The following is a 19194-nucleotide window of genomic DNA, read 5'->3' as shown; positions in this document are numbered from 1 at the left end:
CCAAGATGGGTGACCCACTGGGAAGTTCTCGCGTGAGTTCCTAGAAACAAAATCGTAAGGGTGTGGTCGGGGTCCAAAGCGGATAATATCGTACTAAGGCGAAGTCGAGCTCGGGCCAGGATGTGACATGTGGCGTGTGGACGTGTGGATTGGATTAGTTTAGTTGACAGATTCGAAAGTGTGGACGTGTGGCTTTTATCTTGTTTGAAAAGCCAGCCATCTGGAAGATAGGCTTTAGCCTATGCCACGAATCAGCCTCTCATTCTACGTGTGGATTTGATTAGTTTGGTTGACAGATTCAAGTGTGGACGTGTGGCTTTTATTTTGCTTGAAAAGTCAGCCATATGGAAGATAGGCTTTAGCCTATGCCACATATTAGTCTCTCAATCTACACGTGGATTAAATTAGTTTGGTTGACAAATTCAAGTGTGGACATATGGACGTGTGGCTTTTATCTTGTTTGAAAAGTCAGCAATTTGGAAGATAGGCTTTAGCCTATGCCACATATCAGCCTCTCATTCTCCGTGTGGATTTGATCAATTTGGTTGACAAATTCAAGTGTGGATGTGTGGCTTTTATTTTGTTTGAAAAGTCAGCCATCTGGAATATAGGGTTTAGCCTATGCCACATATTAGTCTCTCATTCTACGTGTGGATTGGATCAGTTTGATTGACAGATTCAAGTGTGGACGTATGGCTTTAATCTTGTTTGAAAAGTCAGCCATCTGGAAGATAGGATTTAGCCTATGCCACGGATCAGCCTCTCGTCTACGTGTAGATTTGATCAGTTTGGTTAACAGATTAAAGTGTGGAGGTGTGGACGTATGGCTTTAATCTTGTTTGAAAAGTCAGCCATCTGGAAGATAGGCTTTAGCCTATGCCACGGATCAGCCTCTCATTCTACGTGTGGATTTGATCCATTTGGTTGACAGATTCAAGTGTGGAAGTGTGGCTTTTATTTTGTTTGAAAAGACAGCCATCTTGAAGATAGGCTTTAGCCTATGCCACATTAATCTCTTATTCTACGTGTGGATTGGATCAGTTTGGTTAACATATTCAAGTGTGGACGTGTGGCTTTGATCTTGTTTGAAAGGTCAACCATCTGAAAGATAGGTTTTACCCTATGCCACATATCAACCTCTCATTCTACGTGTGGATTTGATCAATTTGGTTGATAGATTCAAGTGTGGACGTGTGGCTTTATTTTGTTTGAAAAGTCAGCCATCTGGAAGATAGGGTTTAGCCTATGCCAAATATTAGTCTCTTATTCTACGTGTGGATTGGATCAGTTTGGTTGACAGATTCTGACACACCCCGACCCTAGGCCTGGCAATTCCTGACACGACCCGATAACTCGACCCGACACGACACGACACGAAATTAACAGGTGTTCGGGTCGACATGATAACGAATCGGGTCGTTATCGAGTAACCCGATAAGCACCTGTTAAGATAACGGGTTGGTTCGGGTATACACGTGGTTAACACGATACACGATAAGCAAAATATTAATTTTCTAATTTTATAACCCTAAAAAAATACTATAATAATTATATATATTAATTCAACAATTTTATACCCCTAAAAACTATAATAATTATATATATAAATTAAACTAAATTTTAAAATTTAGTGACCATTGGATCAACTTAAATATACATATCATTTAATTTTTTAAGTGTTATACGTGCAAAATAAATAAATTCAAATCTACTTAATAAATAAATAAATAAATAAATAAATATATATATATACCATTGAACTTGATGTGATACGAATTCTACGAAACTAATTTCAACAATCCAACCACCGAACTTGCTTGTATATGATTCGAGATCGCATATCCCAAAAATCACAAAAAACAAACATTCAGAGATCAAGTAACGGGATAAAATTTTTCAACGGTTATAAACGAAAAATCACGATTTAACGGTTATTGTAACTCCAATTTTGATTATTTTTTACAGCTACACTCTTTGTCCCTATATGAATACAATGAATCAATTCGATCTTCAATTTAAAATATTTATACAAATGGATACCGCAAAATCTTATGTTATACTTAATAAAAGGAAAAATAAACTCTTAAGTGTTAGTGAATATATCATTTTGATGAGATACGTATTCTACAAAACTAATTTCAATGATCCAACCGTCAAACTTGTTTTTATATGCTTTGAGATTGCATACGCCAAAAATCGTAAAAAACAAACATTCAGATATCAAGTAACGGGACAAAACTTTTCAACGGTTATAAACGAAAAATCATGATTTAACGGTTAATTTAACTCCGATTTTGATGATTTTTTTACAGCTACACTCCTTAACCCTATATGAATACAATGATTGAATTTGATCTTCAATTTAAAATATTTATACAAGTGGATACCACAAAAACTTATGTTATGCTTAATGAAAGTATAAATAAACTCTAAGTGCTAGTAAATCTATCATTTTGATGGGATAGGCATCCTACGAAACTAATTTCAACGATCCAACCATCAAAATTGTTTGTATATGCTTCGAGATCGCATATCCCAAAAATCGCAAAAAACAAACATTCAAAGATCAAGTAACGGGACAAAACTTTTCGACAGTTATAAACGAAAAATCACAATTTAACGGTTATTTTAACTCCGATTTTGATGATTTTTTACAGCTACACTCCTTGTCCCTTTATGAATACAATGAATCAATTCGATCTTTAATTTAAAATATTTATACAAGTGGATACCACAATAATTATGTTATACTTAATGAAATGATAAATAAACTCTGTAGTGTTAGTGAATATATCATTTCGATGAGATACGTATTCTACAAAACTAATTTCAATGATCCAATGATCAAACTTGTTTGTATATGCTTCGAGATCACATACGCCAAAAATCGTAAAAAAAAACATTCAGAGATCAAATAACGGGACAAAACTTTTCGACGGTTATAAACGAAAAATCACGATTTAACAGTTATTTTAACTCCGATTTTGATGATTTTTTTACAGCTACCATCCTTGACCCTATATGAATACAATGATTGACTTTGATCTTCAATTTAAAATATTTACACAAGTGGATACTACAAAAACTTATGCTAAGCTTAATGAAAGTATAAATAAACTCGAAGTGTTAGTGAATCTATCATTTTGATGGGATACGCATCATACGAAACTAATTTCAACGATCAAACCGTCAAAATTGTTTGTATATGCTTCGAGATCGCATACGCCAAAAATCGTAAAAAACAAACATTCAGATATCAAGTAACGGGAATAAACTTTTCGACAGTTATAAACGAAAAATCATGATTTAATGGTTATTTTAACTCCGATTTTGATGATTTGTTACAGTTACACTCATTGACCCTATATGAATACAATGAATCAATTTGATCTTCAATTTAAAATATTTATACAAGTGGATACCACAAAATCTTATGTTATACTTAATAAAGAGATAAATAAACTCTTAAGTGTTAGTGAATATATCGTTTTGATGAGATACGTATTCTACAAAACTAATGTCAATGATCCAACCGTCAAACTTTTTTGTATATGCTTCGAGATCGCATACGCCAAAAATCGTAAAAAACAAACATTCAAAGATCAAGTAACTGAACAAAACTTTTCGACTGTTATAAACGAAAAATCACGATTTAACAGTTATTTTAACTCCGATTTTGATGATTTTTTTACAGCTACACTCATTGACCCTATATGAATACAATGATTGAATTTGATCTTCAATTTAAAATATTTACACAAGTGGATACCACAAAAACTTATGTTAAGCTTAATGAAAGTATAAATAAACTCTAAGTGTTAGTGAATCTATCATTTTGATGGGATACGCATCTTACGAAACTAATTTCAACCATCCAACCGTCAAAATTGTTTGTATATGCTTCGAGATCGCATATGCAAAAAAGCGTAAAAAAAAAACATTCAGAGATCATGTAACGAGACACAACTTTTTGACGGTTATAAACAAAAAAATCACGATTTAACGGTTATTTTAACTCTGATTTAGATGATTTTTTACAACTACACTCATTGACCCTATATGAATACAATGAATGAACTCGATCTTCAATTTAAAATATTTACACTAGTGGATACCACAAAATCTTATGTTATACTTAATGAAATGCTTCACAACCTTGAAAACAAAAACTTTCATTTTGCATATCCTTGCACATTTAATATTTTGTAATAGACTAGTATTTGAATGTTTTTTTATTAGGATCTTATTTTCAAGTGTAGATGTAGTACTTAAACGATAAATGTGTTTTAATGTTTTGAAGTAATATTTAAGTGGCAATGTGTGGTATGTGCAAATTTAAAAAAAATATATATTTTTCTTAACGGGTCATAACGGGTCGGGTCACCTTACCCGTTGGATAAAGTGACCCGACCTGTTAAGGACCTGTTAAGATAACAGGTGTAACAAGACACGACCCGTTAAGATAACAGGTGTTACACGAAAACGACATGAACACGACAGACACGACCCGTTTGACAGGGTTACATGAGGTTTAGCTCCAATGTCTAAAAGTTTGTCTTCCACTCAAAACAAAGATGTCCAAGTGAAGTGGGCTCTTACCATTGATCTGCAAGGCGCACAACCATCATTATTGACCCCATAAAGTATGCATGTCAATAAAAAAAAAATCTGTCAATTTCTTCTTTTTTCAAATAAATAACTCAATTTCTAATGGACTCAAATTTGATGACTAGTACAAGGCAAATAATTCAGCCACTTGCCAAAGCACATGTCAGCCTTTCACTAATATGAGTTCTACATTGGACCCAGGAGCAAATTTTTCTCGTTTCATCTAAGCTATATCTTGTTTTGTCTACGACATTATTGACCTCTATAAGTAAATTTATTGTTTCGTCTAATTATATATCTTTACACATTAGTCACTTAAAAGAGTGTTACAACATTAGTCACGTAAATGGGTGATGTAGAAACAAAAAAAATATCATTCAGATTATTGGTGCTAAAATTAGACATAGTTCAACTATATCATCACATGATTCCCCTCGAATGTTTCTTTCTCAGTGCCAAGAGAAATGATGATTACACGTGTATCATTGTTAGAGGCTGCTAAGAGATATAGTATTTACTAGAAATTGTACCCGCACGTTGCTGCGGGATGGAAAACTGTATGAAAAATTATGCAACTTTATTCTCTCCATAAAACAAATACACTAAATTTTTTATAATTAGATAATAGAGTACAAAAATATCAATGTGGCAACGTAAATGTAAGTGGTGAGAGAAGCTATCCTAATTATAACCCTATTTGTTTTTATTCAGGCTTGAACAAAGAAGCAATCATTTTTACTTTCTATATTCCCAAATTCGATTACCCTTACCCAACATCGTTTGTAATAAAAAGAAAGGGTTGGTTCATACATAACAATCAATTCTTCATTCTTTGTAAGAAAGAGGAACTTGTGTGTTATGCAATTGGAGGAGAGGGGTTTTGAACTTGGGTCAATTTCCTGAATTGTAACCAAACAATGTTTTCGTATTAGTTAGTAAATATTTGGCCTTAATCACTAACTTGGCCTTAATCCCCATGAATTAAATACTAAAATGAATTATGCTAAATAAGTGACGAATGCAAAAACAAATGTTAATTGAATTAATAATTAGTGACTTACTCAATAAGCTCAAAGTCCTTTTCGCGTAGGCTAGAGTAATGGCTTGGATGAGGAAAGTTGAAGATGACATCAAATTTTCACCTGCCAAAAGCAGGTGGCAATCATTAAACTAATAGCTTATTGTTTAATAGAGTTGAACTTCTGAGACACTTACACTTTCAGAAAATTTTGGGCTGGGAATTCCTGCTGCCAAGGATCTGAACAATGGGGTACATTTAATAGGAGAAGTGAGCTATGTACTTCACGATGCAACTGCGTAGTCTTTTTGTTGCTTCAACACATGATGAAAATATTTCTGGGAAAAGAAAGATTAGATAGGTCATCAGGAAAGATTCAATAGGAAATGTAATGTATAATTTAAAAACAGTAAGCTATTATCAGCCAACATATCTTATTTGTTAATCCATTACTTTGCTTTTCGGAAACAATCCCTTTTTCACAATCACCGACATGATTTTGTCGTTCAATAGGAATTGAATGTGACCCTGGTCGAATCTCCTAAATCAAAACTCAAAAGTACAAAGATTCATCATTTATAGGACTTTATCCCGAAAATCGAGGACACCTCCCTGTGTCTGGTTTCATGTGAACACCTTACCTTATATTGCATCCCATTAAACTACCGCAACAACATACCGATACAATGAACATGGAAATCCATATACTATTTGACAATACCAAATCAAGCAGTCTCTAAAGATTAGAAACGAACCCTAGAAAGCAGAACCCTATCTCATATGCATTAAAACAATTAGCAAATTCTCAATGAATCCTCACAAAAAATGTATAGAAGAGTAACCCAATTTCTTATTTCAAATTTAATCAATATTTTATCATTAATGAAAGCAGAGTCTTTCCATTTAAACCAAACCCATCAAATTAAATGAACGATTAAGTCCAACCCACACTTCAAAATCCAAACTTTATATCAAATTAAGAAAAGAAAAAAATCAATTTTTTTTTGTGCTCACCAGTCGCCAGTTTTTGGGTGCCTGCTCATGGGAGGAACCTCAAAAGTGGGAGCCAAATGCATCCCTTTGTACTTCCTCTTGTCATCCATGCAGTTGAGGAGAGATATGGAGAGAGAAGAAACTATAAATTTGGTGAAAATAAGCAATTGGGTAGTAAAAAACAAAGATGCTTTAGCCTTTTAAGAAGCTGAAAATTGAACCAAACTATATGCACTGGGCAATTGAGACTCACCCAAAACAAAGGAAATACCTGCATAGAAGTATTAACACATTAAGTAAAAATTAAAATTATCTCAATTTGAAGCTCATATCATGCGCAGAAAACGAAACCAAAACAAACAATCTAACTGAAAATTTGAAATTTAGACCAACTGAGACGAACAAAAGTCATTTACCATGGAAGATTATCACAAAATCGCAGGACTCAGACAATCTAAAATCGAGCAGATTCTACGGGATAGAAGAAAACACAAAAGTTATTGCGGCGGTGGAGCAAATAGCAGAAGGCAGAGTAGAAAACCCCATTTCAGATACCTCTCAAAAATCAAAACCCAATTGAAGATTTTGCGGTTTTCATTCAAATTCAATAACTAAAAAATAAATTATAAAAAAATCATTAAAATTTAATAATGGTCACAAATGTAAGTAAAATTAAAATTAGTAACTAACAAAAAATAAATACCCATGTCAATGAATATTGCATATGGAGGGTCCTGGAGAAAGCTTTGCCTCTATATACTTTAGAAATCGCCCCCTGAAAGCAAAAGAGAAGTAAATCAAACAGCCATACGCAGCATCCAAACACACAGACAAAATTACAAAAGGAAAATTTAAACACAAAATTCATATGTAAATCGAAAACCACAAAAAAATAAAATAAAAATAAAAATAAAAATTCAGGCACACTGAGAAAGACGCAGAACTCACCAGAGTATGTGAGTAAACCCGAACTAAATGTCTGCAGGTTGTGCCCAAAAGCTTCTCACCAGATTTGCCAATAATTAAAGCATTCATTTCACTGGTTTCGTCCTCAAGGACCAAGTTTAGTTTGTACCTGCTTATAAAAGTTTAAATTAGATAAGATTGATCATCAAAGATATATTTCTTAAACAAAGCCAAAGAAAACACGTTAAGAAAAATTGTTTAGTGTTTACTCTTTCTGATCAAGACATTTTGAAGATCAATTGATATGAAGTAAGTGAAAAAGAAGAATGAAAACTTACGGAAGAAAATAATTTGAACAAATAATTTGACATAGTGGATAACCATTTGAGTAAATAATGAATGTCAAATATTTTTAATGAAATTAGTTTTTTAGCACTATTGTTTACATCTATTTATTTTGATTTAATATTTTTCATTTATATATTGACTACTTGAATCGGGATTTTGAGCATAAATATTCCACTGACCTGTAAAAAGTGGACCTAATCCTTGGGGATGTGGCAATACATCTAAGAAATTATTCCATTGAACGTTTTCTCCCCTGGATCCAGGAACAGCCTGATTAATTAACATATGCAATGAAAGACAAATGCAGAATCTAGATTTTTAAATCCATGAAAACTTTGATTGACTAATATCAATTTAGAATTTTCCAATACCACTTAAGTGGAAACCATAGATTTGTCATTTGTATATAACTATAATTAAACTGTTTCTATGAAAGACACCATTATGACAACAATAATTTTAACCAAAAAGATGGAATGGATTTCTAATTGCATAACATTGAGATTTAAAAATCAATACAACACCACTAATTGTAGGCAGTAAATTGTAACATGAGGCATTGGCAAAAAAGAAGAAATGCAAGAAATATTTTGTGCAATTGGTAATAAAAGTTAATCATAACATGTTAAAAATTACCAAGGAGTTGGTGGCTGGTCTGCATGTTTTTGACAAATCAATTGCCCAATTGTTCAATCTTTGTGCATTTGTTTGGCACAGTTTAGGCAAGCATTGTACCACCAATCGTAGTGTGCGTCAAACTGCTTGACAGATTCTTTGCAGAGAAAGGTTTCGTTCTGTAAAACAATTTAACAAAGACTTGTACAAGCAGGATTAATAATATAGATATTTTTAACCAAATGTGTCAACATGCATTCAACATTTTTAACAAAAGATAAACAGATTTAATACCTTGTACAAATTTGGATCTAAAAAAGCCAACTCTTCAATTGTTACCTTCTTTGCTGTCTGCAATATTTGAGCTTTACTGGCTTGTTTTGTAGAGGGTAGCAGTATTTTTAAAAGGCTCTGTGCATTTGGAAAAGCTGCAGAGTTTAAAATAGCACATTAGTTGATACATTTTGTGAGAGTAGCCTTTCTTGTATTGTAAGAGCATATAACATTTTTTTTTAAATAAATTGTAAACAAACTTACACTGATTTTATGAATTTACTTCCGGAATATCTGGATCAATGAAGAAAAGCGAAGAACCAATGGTGTTCAAGACTATCTTATTTGTGTGTTCAAAAATTATTGAAAAAATGCTTGTTAAAAAATAGTTTGAATATATTTAGCCAATTTAAAATCAAACATAAAATTGCATCTATGAAAAGGCTAAATTTGGGTAAATAATCTCGGTATAGCATGTAATAGTTAATTTGGTTGTCAGCGTTGGTATTTGTATAGATGTGCAGGAAAAAAATTAAATGAAGAAAATGTAATAGTTAATCTGGAAATCACCAACCTCAACATGCACCGATTCTCTCAGAAGAGAGATCACCCAAATTGGAGCGAAAATCTGCCAACAAAATCAATCCCAATCGTAATAATAGTCAGACAACCAAAAATGAAATAAAACTGGAAAGCAAAACTAAAAAAATCTGAAAATCACCAACCTTAATATGCACTGATCCTCTCAAAAGAGAGGCTTGAAACAAAACGGCGAAAAAGACAAAATCGATGCAACACACAGATCGCAGCCAAAAACAGAGAAGAACAGCGAACAATGATTGCAAAAAATCAAAGATCGTGTCTCGCTGGAGATAAAATTGCGAAACAAAAAGGAAGAAATCGAGAGAAATGAAGGCACACAACGACGATGACCGAGGAAAGCAGAAGCCCTAAAGCAGAAAATGGAGAAAGGTAAAGTGAAACACATGAACGGAAGGAGAGAAAGAAACGACAGAAGACCTTTGGGCTGAATGGGTAGAACTGGGAATTCACTGCACACATAAGGAAAAGCACGGCAAAAATAAGAAAAATCGGAGGGCATTTCCGATATTTCACTGTTCACGAATAGTGAAAAACAGTGCACTCGAGTTTGGGTTTTAGTATATGTATAATGTAGCAATTTTGTATGTTTGTGCGAGATTTGACTTCTCAACCAAATTTTGAATACCGAATAGGATGCCGGTTTAGTTAGGTGCTTTTTATGCCTAGAGAATTGAGAACTTTGAATTTTCCCTGTGTTGTGCTTGCCTAAAACGTACATTAACAACCTTGGGACCACCTAAATTATATTAATATAGCAAGATATCAATTTATCAAAAAATTTAGTAATTGACAAAGATTTTTTTTTTTTTTTTTTTTTGCATGACAGTAAACATGTATTATATTATCAAGATTTGATGAATTATATTTATCACATCAAGTGACCAAGTTAAGATTCAAAGTACAAACTTTATATTTGACCTATTAAGATTTCATTGAATTATAATTAGCAGAAAGATCCAATGTGTTCTACTTATTAAAATAAGTGGAGGAAAGTAATGATGGATATGCACACTAATATGGATTTGATCTTCATCGATTTTCTCCTCCTAACAACTTAACAAGATAACTCACTAACACTATTGTTTGTCAAAAAAAAAAAAAAATCAAAGTAAAGCAAAGACAACTAAAACCAACATAAGACAAATGAATAAAAAATTACCACGTTGAATGCCTAAGTGGGTAGCATTTTACATATTACATACTTAGGAGATGCTCTTATAACTATCTTTTTTATAATTTTAATTCATCTTGAGTGGCATCACTCATCTCCGGTGCATCTGATGGAACCCAGTGGATCTAGATAGCCCATCCATTAAGGTGGACGTTCAGATGTTGGAAGGAGAGAACTTAACCATGCCTCCCAATTCTTGTGCCTCTACAGGTCTTGCACGAACGAATACAAGTTCGCCTGCAGTGCTGGTATATTAGGCTTCCATGACTGCCATGGTCTTTGGGGTCAATTGAAGAACTTCTGAGCGAATGGAACCACACATGACACAGCTTAAGCCTAATTGATAATGATTCCTACAACGACAGATGAGAGACGAGCAATGCAACTTCAAAGAAAGCACCATACTGCTTTAGTTATGTTCTTAGTTGCACACGACACTTCAATACACTAGCTTGTGTTACGTATTAGACACAAAAACAAACACGAGACTTCTCAGACACTCTTGGACACTTGTCCAACACTCCACATCGCGTGTTGTTGACTTTGACTGACAGACGCTTTAGGGACACTCGAATGGAACCACACATGACACAGCTTAAGCCTAATTGATAATGATTCCTACAACGACAGATGAGAGACGAGCAATGCAACTTCAAAGAAAGCACCATACTGCTTTAGTTATGTTCTTAGTTGCACACGACACTTCAATACACTAGCTTGTGTTACGTATTAGACACAAAAACAAACACGAGACTTTTCAGACACTCTTGGACACTTGTCCAACAAAAAGACAAACCGGTGGTAATTGTGAAATTAAATTAAAATTTTAGGGTAAAATTGAAATATGAAAAAAATTGTTTTAGGGGTAATATGAAAAACGGAGTTATAGGTAAAGGTAACGTTACATTTTGTCTGTGCGAAGAAATATAATATTATAAAGGAATTTCAAAATGGAATTTTATTTTTTAGAATTTGTTGATTTTTTTTTGTTTGATTAACCTAAAAAAAGAAAAAAGAAATTTGAATACATAACTTTTTTTAGTTTTAAGCTCTCACTCATATAAATTTAGAAATGACACATATTTACATGAAATTTAAACTTATGAATTAGAGCTCTTAAATTTCAACTTATTTTTCCTAACAGAATTTTAAATTTCTATTTTTATAAATCTAAACAAAGAAATTGGTGTGTATCAATTTATAAATTCTAACTATTTTTACCATCTTCTTAAGTGGCATCACCCAATCTCTGGTGCATCCAATGTATCCCAGCGGATCTGGATCGTCCATCCTTTAAAGTGGTGGCTCAAATGTGGGAAGGAGGTGAGAACTTAACCATGCCTCCCAATCCTTTTGCCCCTACAGATCCTGCACGAACAATACAAGTCTGCCTGCAAGAAAAACAAACCTTCAGACGTTTGTCAAAAATAAAAAAACAACCTGCAGACAAAGGAATTTTCCGCTGTGGAATTAGGTGTTGACAGAAAGTGTAGAATCAAGTACAATCACACCAACACTGAAATTCAATGTGTTCGCTTGAGTAAACCTAGTAAGTCTGCCTATATTTTCCATCTTGGTTTTATTTTACATATATTCTGCTATATTATTGCACTTGCTGCTTACTTATCTAGTAAGCATCCGACTGAACATATTTCAAATAACTAGATGCAACGCATTTGATATGAATTTCAAATGACTAGGCAAAGAGTAATTTGTTTTCTTCTATCGGGAAGATCTCACAAACTCAATCGCAGTATTATTCATGCAAAGAATATTGTCCGAGCAGTAGATCTTACTAATAATTAAATTTGTCAATGCTTTTTTCAGGTCTAACAAGGAAATTAGTGGCCACAGGTGAGTAGTCTGACGGTTTGATATTTTATTCCAATGTCTAGCTAGACAGTCGGGAATACTATTATTTACTCAAGGATTTGTTTGATTTGCAGGTACAACCCTGGGATCATTTGTTGTATTACTACTGGTCGTTGCAGCCTATCGTGTAAATAGGTCTAATCGAAAAGAAAAGGAGAGTCAATTGAAGATTGAAACGTTTTTAGAAGATTACAAAGCTCAAAAAACAAGCAGGTATTCCTATGCAGATATTAAGAGGATCACAAACCAATTCCAGGACAAGTTAGGCCAAGGAGCCTATGGAATCGTTTTCAAAGGAAAACTTTCTTCTGAATGCTTTGTTGCTATAAAAGTTCTCAATAGTTCCAATGGAAATGGGGAAGATTTCATAAAGGAAGTTGGAATGATGGGAAGTGTTCGTCGCAGGAATTTCCGTCGGGGGATGATTTCCTGGCCAACGAGCACACAGCTCCCCTGGAGGTCGACGCCGGTTGAGGGCTGCTGTCGGGCTTCTGCTTTCTTATCGGGCTTAGTCGGGCAAGTCTCGTCGGGCAAATCTTGATCGGGCAAGACTCGTCGGGCAAGGCTCGTCGGGCAGTGCTGAAAGAGAATGACAGAGTTAATTTGAAAGGTGCCTTTGTGGGGCCTTAGGTGTAGGCCTTGAGGCTCACAATCAAGATTAACTTTGAGGTGCTCAGGCGTGCCACTGCCATCTTCAGTATGGCAGATGTCGAATGGATGTTTAAGTTTTAGTTGTGAATATGAATATGCCCGAGAAACCGTGTTAGATATAACAGGTGCCTTTGTGGGGCCTTAGGTGTAGGCCTTGAGGCTTCCTGTCAAACTAAACCAGTGCTTGAACATATCATATTTAGTCTTTATGGTTGCAAGAGTTTTATCACTATTATACTTCTGATTACCCGAGTCCGAGAAGTAGAGCGAACCCAAATGGGTGCCTTTGTGGGGCCTTAGGTGTAGGCCTTGAGGCTTCCCATTAGAGTTCGATCTTGTACTCAAACCATCTAGACCGCAGAATAGAGTAAACCTAAATAGGTGCCTTTGTGGGGCCTTTGTGGGGCCTTAGGTGTAGGCCTTGAGGCTTCCTATCAGAATTCACTTCATACTTAAGCGTTCTATAATAATCATGATATAATAGCAACAAAACCAAGAGGTAGGTAGATTACTTGCGCCCCAAGTAACTTCGGACTTCTCGTTTATCAAGGATTGTCGTGGATGGGTTAAATCCACATAAGGTTCTTTTTTATGCCTTGAGGCCAAGGACTTTTACACTAATTAGATTTACATGCCCGAGGGCTTAGGACTTAGATCTAATTTAAACACTGAAGATATATTCAAATCGGATCTAAATATTGAGAAAGCCTTTTCATCATGATTTTGCTAGAAATAACTTGCATATAACTGGAAGTATACAACATATTACTAGGCTTTAAAGAAAGAAAAGACAAAGACAGAGCAAAGAAGGTCGGGCAAGATTAAACCTTATCAGTTAAGGTTGATCGTCTTGCAGGTCCCTATCTTTGTCAAAGGTCTGAAAGCTTAGAGGGAGAGAGAGGATACAAAAGGTGAATCGATACTACAACAAGTTCGAACAAGGTAGCAGAGCTATTACAGAGGTTGGAAGAAAAGATTATCCCGTGGGGGATAAAAGCTTGTCCGGAATGGGATGAAGGCTTGGTGCTAACTATAGCTTCGTTTGGAAGGCAAATCTGGCTTTGAGCAGAGTTTTGGCTTGCATTTGTTTGTTTGTTTGATTGAGTGTCCTTATTCCTGTCTTCTCTTCCTCCTTTTATAGACAACTTTGGCTTGGGTTCCTGTAGCAACAGCCTTGCCCGAATGCGGTTTGGAGGTGATGACCCATCAACTTTTTTACATGAATGCCACCATAAAGTACTTTATGGGCAGTGCAGTCTGGTCAGCCTACACCACTTGGTCCTTGAGTAGGTGAGCAAGTGGCCCTCTAGTCAGAAAAGGCCCCTTCCTGTTCTCCTAATTTTCGGCCGGGCCCTGATCTTCCATCCCTCGAGGCCTCCTTTCGGGCCGACTCTATCCTTGGGCCCAAAGTCCAGTTTTAACCCAAATAGTGCCCCCTTCAATTGATATTAAACCTGGAATTCCAGGCGCCAATATTAATTGAAAGAAACTCCTTATTAAACCCACGGAACCCTCGCGATTGAACTTCTCAATTCCCCGTGTTCCGTAGAAAGAAATCCTTCTGCGATTAAAAAAAACTTTCCTATTTCTCCCCACCAATCTTCTCTGTTGCCCGACAAGGTTGCATCCTTATTATCTTCCTTGTTTTTCTCTCTTGACTTTAATCAAATGGCTTCAGGATCCAGCCAAACCCCACAATCTTACGAGTCCGGCGACGGAATCGTCACTCTACGCCGTCTACTCAACGGGCTGCATCGTCCGCGGGCAGGTTTTCATTCTGAGCTATTCTTTGAGACGCATGGAGTACAGTCATTGGGCCCCGCTTGGATTTCTCGGGTCCCCTCAGTAGTGGAAAACAACATGCCTAGGGAGAACTGGTTTACCCCAAATCCCTATTCGGCTAGTTCGGGCATCTCCTCTTCCAAATGGTCATCATATCGTCGAGGCTTTCCCTTGATGAATGATCCTACCTGGGCCCAGTGGGTTGACGAATTAGAGCCTTCCTTCAAGCAGAAATGGATGAGCAACGGTATTTATGAACTAATCATGCTCTCGAAGACTTCCGTTGTCTCTAAGCCCGAATTGGTTACTTCTGCCCTCCTCTTTTGGAATACGGGCACAAATACTTTTGATTTCCGTATGGGTCCCATGTCTCCCACCATTCTTGATATGGCCCAGGTCTTCGGGTTAAGGCCATTGGGCAGGATAATGGATGTTACTCAAGACTGGGTTCCGTCTTCTACCACCGGGAGCTCGAGTTTATCTACCTCCTTCCTTCCTCTGAGCTATAACTCTGCCACTTTTAAGAGTTATGGGACCTCCTTTAAAGGATTCATTCCTTTTGTAAAGGAGAATTTTGGGGCAGGCTCCCCTCGGGCTGACAAAGATCAAGAGCATATGTATTTTCTTTTATACTGGCTCAATAAGCACATCTTTCCCAACAAATCTAAAGGAGTGAGGGTAGAATGGATCCCCTTGGTAAAGGTTCTTCATAATTTTGATGATGTAGCCACAGGTCCATTCTTTCTTTCCCATCTCTATCACCTTCTTTTTGAGATGACTCGAGATGAGCCATTCGAGACCAACTTGAATGGACCTATCTGGATGATACAAATCTGGCTACAATGGTATTTTCCAGAATTTCGGGCTGCTAATCTGGAGTTCCCAGAGGGTGTGGCTCCTGTCCGAATCTTGGCTGAAGCTCCCCCTGTAGACCATTCCACCTTTGCCTGCTTTTACTTTTTCAGAGTCTGCAGGACTCGATCAGACTTGGAATGGGGTGCGTCAGTCTTGAGGCGATATCCTTGGTTCTCTGACCAAGCCTTCCAAGATGCCCCGGGTGAGGATGCTACTCCCTTTTGCAGGGAAAAATTTATTAGCTGTATTCAACCAAGAGACTTGGCCTGGGGGGTTCGGGACAATAGATATGATCGAGGCTTGGAAGTGTACCATCCTAACTTCTGCAGCAGGCAGTTAGGATTTAGGCAAGCCATTCCTGTCCCATTCTTCGACTCTATCCATTGTGGCACCTCATTCCGGTTACAAACTCCACCTGAAGTGATATTCCGAGCCGCCCGACGCAGTCTGGATGTAATGAGTCAAGCAGTCCGAAATTCCGTTGTTCTAAATTTTGAAAGTACCTCGCTGTTTTCTTCTTGGTGGGAGGACAAATGGACTAGGAAGTATGGAGGAGATTTGAAAGCGAATCACGATCGCATCTTCAAACAGCTTTCTCTTAAATCATATCCTAGCTCGGTCGAGCTTGCAAATTGGAAGGAGACGATCCAAGAGAAAAACCGGTCACTTCTGATAGGTACTTCTCTTTCCATCTGATTTTGTTTTTCCTCTGATGTCTATCTTTCCTTACCTTTGCTTGATTCTGCAGCTCTAGTGGATATTGAGTCTGAAGCCATTGAATCAGAGAATGACTCCGCTGATGCTGCAGTTCTTCATGGTGCCGCCGCAGAGGCTGAAAGACGAGAAGCCGGGGAGGGGACGGACGTCTCAGAATCCATTGGGGATTCAGGAGCTGAAGAAACGCCCAAAGCAATCACTAAAGCATCAAAACGAAAGAAGGCGACCATGACTAAAACCTCAATCCCTGATCCTGCACCTCTTCCAGCAACCACCCGACCAATTCTCACCCGAAAGAGTAAGTGGGCAAGGATCACTATGCCCCCTAAACCAGCAGTTCCACCTGTTCCAGTTCCTGAGGCAAGCAGAAAGAAGCAACAATCTTCCAGTGAGTTTCTATTTTTCTATATCCAACTGCTACCTTTCTCCTTTATCTAATTGTCCATTTTATTGATCAACAGGACCTCAAGCATCTAAAAGGCCAATCCTTGCTTCTAAGGAGGAACCACTAAGGGCTGCTATGCTTAAAGAGGCTGAAGATTTGCGAAACACCGCCCTCCGAGAACTCGAGGTATGGCTTATATTCTTATACTTTCTTACTTTCATACAACCTTGAATTTGATTACTCTGACTCAGGCTGCAAGGAAAGAAAGGCTCTCCTCGCCCGAGGCCTCTCCACAACCTGCCCGAGAGAAAAATCTTTCCCCCTCCCAGATCAATCCTGCTGAGGTAATTTCCCTCATTCTACTTCTTGGATAGCTCTCCAACTTATGGATCTAATGGCTAAATCTTTTCTTTCCTTTTATTTTGTTTTTCTAGGCTGGTGCATCTGCCTCCTTGCCTAGTCATGGACCTCCTCTGAGATCTATGACTTCTTCTACTGCTCTGGATGCGACCCCTTTTTCTCAATTTGATCCGTCCACTGGAGTTATGTTGCACTTCGTAGATGAGGATGATACCTTGGTGAGTTACTTTTTCCTCATTGAAATTCTGCACATTGCTGCCCAATTAACTCATATTCATGTTTTCTGCAGCCGTCTCTAGGATATGAGCCCTCTCCCTCACTAGTGGTCTCGGATAAGGAACCCATAGTTCCTGAGATCCCTGTAGCTTCAGGTGCAACAATTTTGCAGGCGTTTTCTTGCCCGACAGTTGATGAACCTCATTCCCCTCCTCATGATCAGACTCAGGTACATGAATATTTTCTTCTTTCTTCTCTCTTGTGACCTTTTTACTGACAATTACTGCTTTCTTTGGATATTTCTAGGACGCTGGCACAGGTTCAGGCGCGGCTCTTTCTTCTCCTGCTGGTGGTGAAGAATCTTCCCCTCAACAAAGGGTTAGTACATTCTCTGGTGAAACTCCGGGGCTGAGTTAGGTAGATTTCTCCTCTCCAGAATCCCTTTTTGCTTCAACTTGTGTTAAGTTTATCTTGACCTAATCCTTTGGTTTTTGCAGCAAGCTTCAAAAGAAACTTCCCCTCCTTTATTGGCCCGTAAATCAAAACGCTTTCATCCTCATTCATCTTCTGGAGGTATTGGTACTTCCCCCTCTGGAGTTGAGCAAACTAAACAAGCAGAGATTGCCCCCTCAATAGGCATTGTTTTATCGGAGGGAACTGTCACGCCGGACCCTTCTCCTTTTCCATCCTCTGACCCTGCCAAGTTGCCTAAACTCTTTGAAGCGCTCGGGCGACTTGAGACGCAGTTGAAATCTTCAACACAACCTTCAACAACCTCTATGTCCTCAGAGCAACATCGAATCTTTCAGGAATGGGCAAAGAAAGAATTCACCGCATCATTTAGTCTCAAGTCTCTTTGTGATCTTGAGAAGGTCATAACTGAATTTTTCAAAACCGGTCGTTTGTCCAAGCCTTAACATGATTCTTTTCTCTCTTTCTTTGAGAACTTGAGGGCTCTCAGGGAACAATACCAGAGGGCGGACAGACAGGCTAACCGGGCAAAATGCTTCATAGAGAAAGAATCAAGCTCCTCCACCCAAGTTAACCGGTTGATGGAAGAAAGTATGCAGACCAAATAAATGGTTAAAGTGGTTTCTTCTGAAATTCTGAATCTGGAAGAGCAACTGATTGCCCTTAAGGCTGAACAAGCAACTCTTCTAGACACCCTTGAACACCAAATCGAAGGGGTAGAGAAAGCAACTTCGGAGTTAGAGCAAGCCAAGTCCCAACTTGTAAACAGCCACACTGTATTGGCCGAACCTAGTAGGATTTTTGCATCATGCGAACATATCATTCTAGAATAATCACTCTATGTGAAGATGTAAAGTTTTTAGAATAGAATGATTTGTAACTCCTTTTTGTATTGGAATGGATATGTAATTTGCTTCCTGCTTTACTCTGTTTGAACTGGCTTTGGACAACTCTCTGCCCCTTTGTCTATTTGCTTTTCTTCTCCATCTTCCTTATTGGCAACCTTAGAATTTGCCCCCGGTCCTCTGGTCCCCTCATGGCACCTTTATTCAATCGATAACCCTGACTCCTTAAAAATGAGGTTGATCATATTGATAGGAGCCTCTGGAAAAGGGTTAGTGTCCACCATCATACTGGCTTGGGGTGAGTCAAGTAATAGCTTCCCTTTTACTATAAGATCTTGTACCCAATCTCTAAACTGGACATAATTAATTATAGAATGGTTGAAGGTATAATGCCGCTTGCAATACTTTTTCCCCCTGAGTTCCTCGGGCTTGGGCATCTTTTTGGCACTGTCGGGCAAAATTACTCTTGCCCGCACCAGTTCTTCGTAGATTTCCGGTGCCTTGG

The 19194-nt window shown here is 37.3% G+C and overlaps 3 protein-coding genes and 3 pseudogenes across 9 annotated transcripts in view; 3 read left to right on the top strand and 3 right to left on the bottom strand.

Annotated features, from left to right (window-relative positions):
* LOC126585168 (LEAF RUST 10 DISEASE-RESISTANCE LOCUS RECEPTOR-LIKE PROTEIN KINASE-like 2.3) overlaps positions 1-19194 on the bottom strand; it is a 126983-nt gene that overhangs the window by 59013 nt on the left and 48776 nt on the right. The window lies entirely within an intron of this gene.
* The window catches only part of LOC126585358 (rust resistance kinase Lr10-like), a 59649-nt pseudogene that overhangs the window by 9783 nt on the left and 30672 nt on the right, over positions 1-19194 (bottom strand).
* LOC126585254 (rust resistance kinase Lr10-like) overlaps positions 1-19194 on the top strand; it is a 70178-nt gene that overhangs the window by 46588 nt on the left and 4396 nt on the right. The gene's annotated exons all lie outside the window — the stretch shown is intronic.
* Positions 5169-8916, bottom strand: LOC126585450 (uncharacterized; annotated as a pseudogene).
* On the top strand, positions 12091-12963 carry LOC126585435 (rust resistance kinase Lr10). The gene is made up of 2 exons (XM_050249872.1): positions 12091-12389; positions 12482-12963. The coding sequence occupies exons 1-2, from the start codon at positions 12350-12352 to the stop codon at positions 12946-12948; spliced, it is 507 nt and encodes a 168-aa protein (XP_050105829.1). The 5' UTR covers positions 12091-12349; the 3' UTR covers positions 12949-12963.
* LOC126585382 (uncharacterized) lies at positions 16607-18643 on the top strand (annotated as a pseudogene).

The sequence above is a fragment of the Malus sylvestris genome, chromosome 2 (assembly GCF_916048215.2).
Source record: "Malus sylvestris chromosome 2, drMalSylv7.2, whole genome shotgun sequence".
In the NCBI taxonomy this organism is placed as follows: domain Eukaryota; kingdom Viridiplantae; phylum Streptophyta; class Magnoliopsida; order Rosales; family Rosaceae; genus Malus; species Malus sylvestris.
The sequence above is the reverse complement of the archived record's forward strand: the minus strand, read 5'-3'. Positions and strand labels throughout refer to the sequence as shown.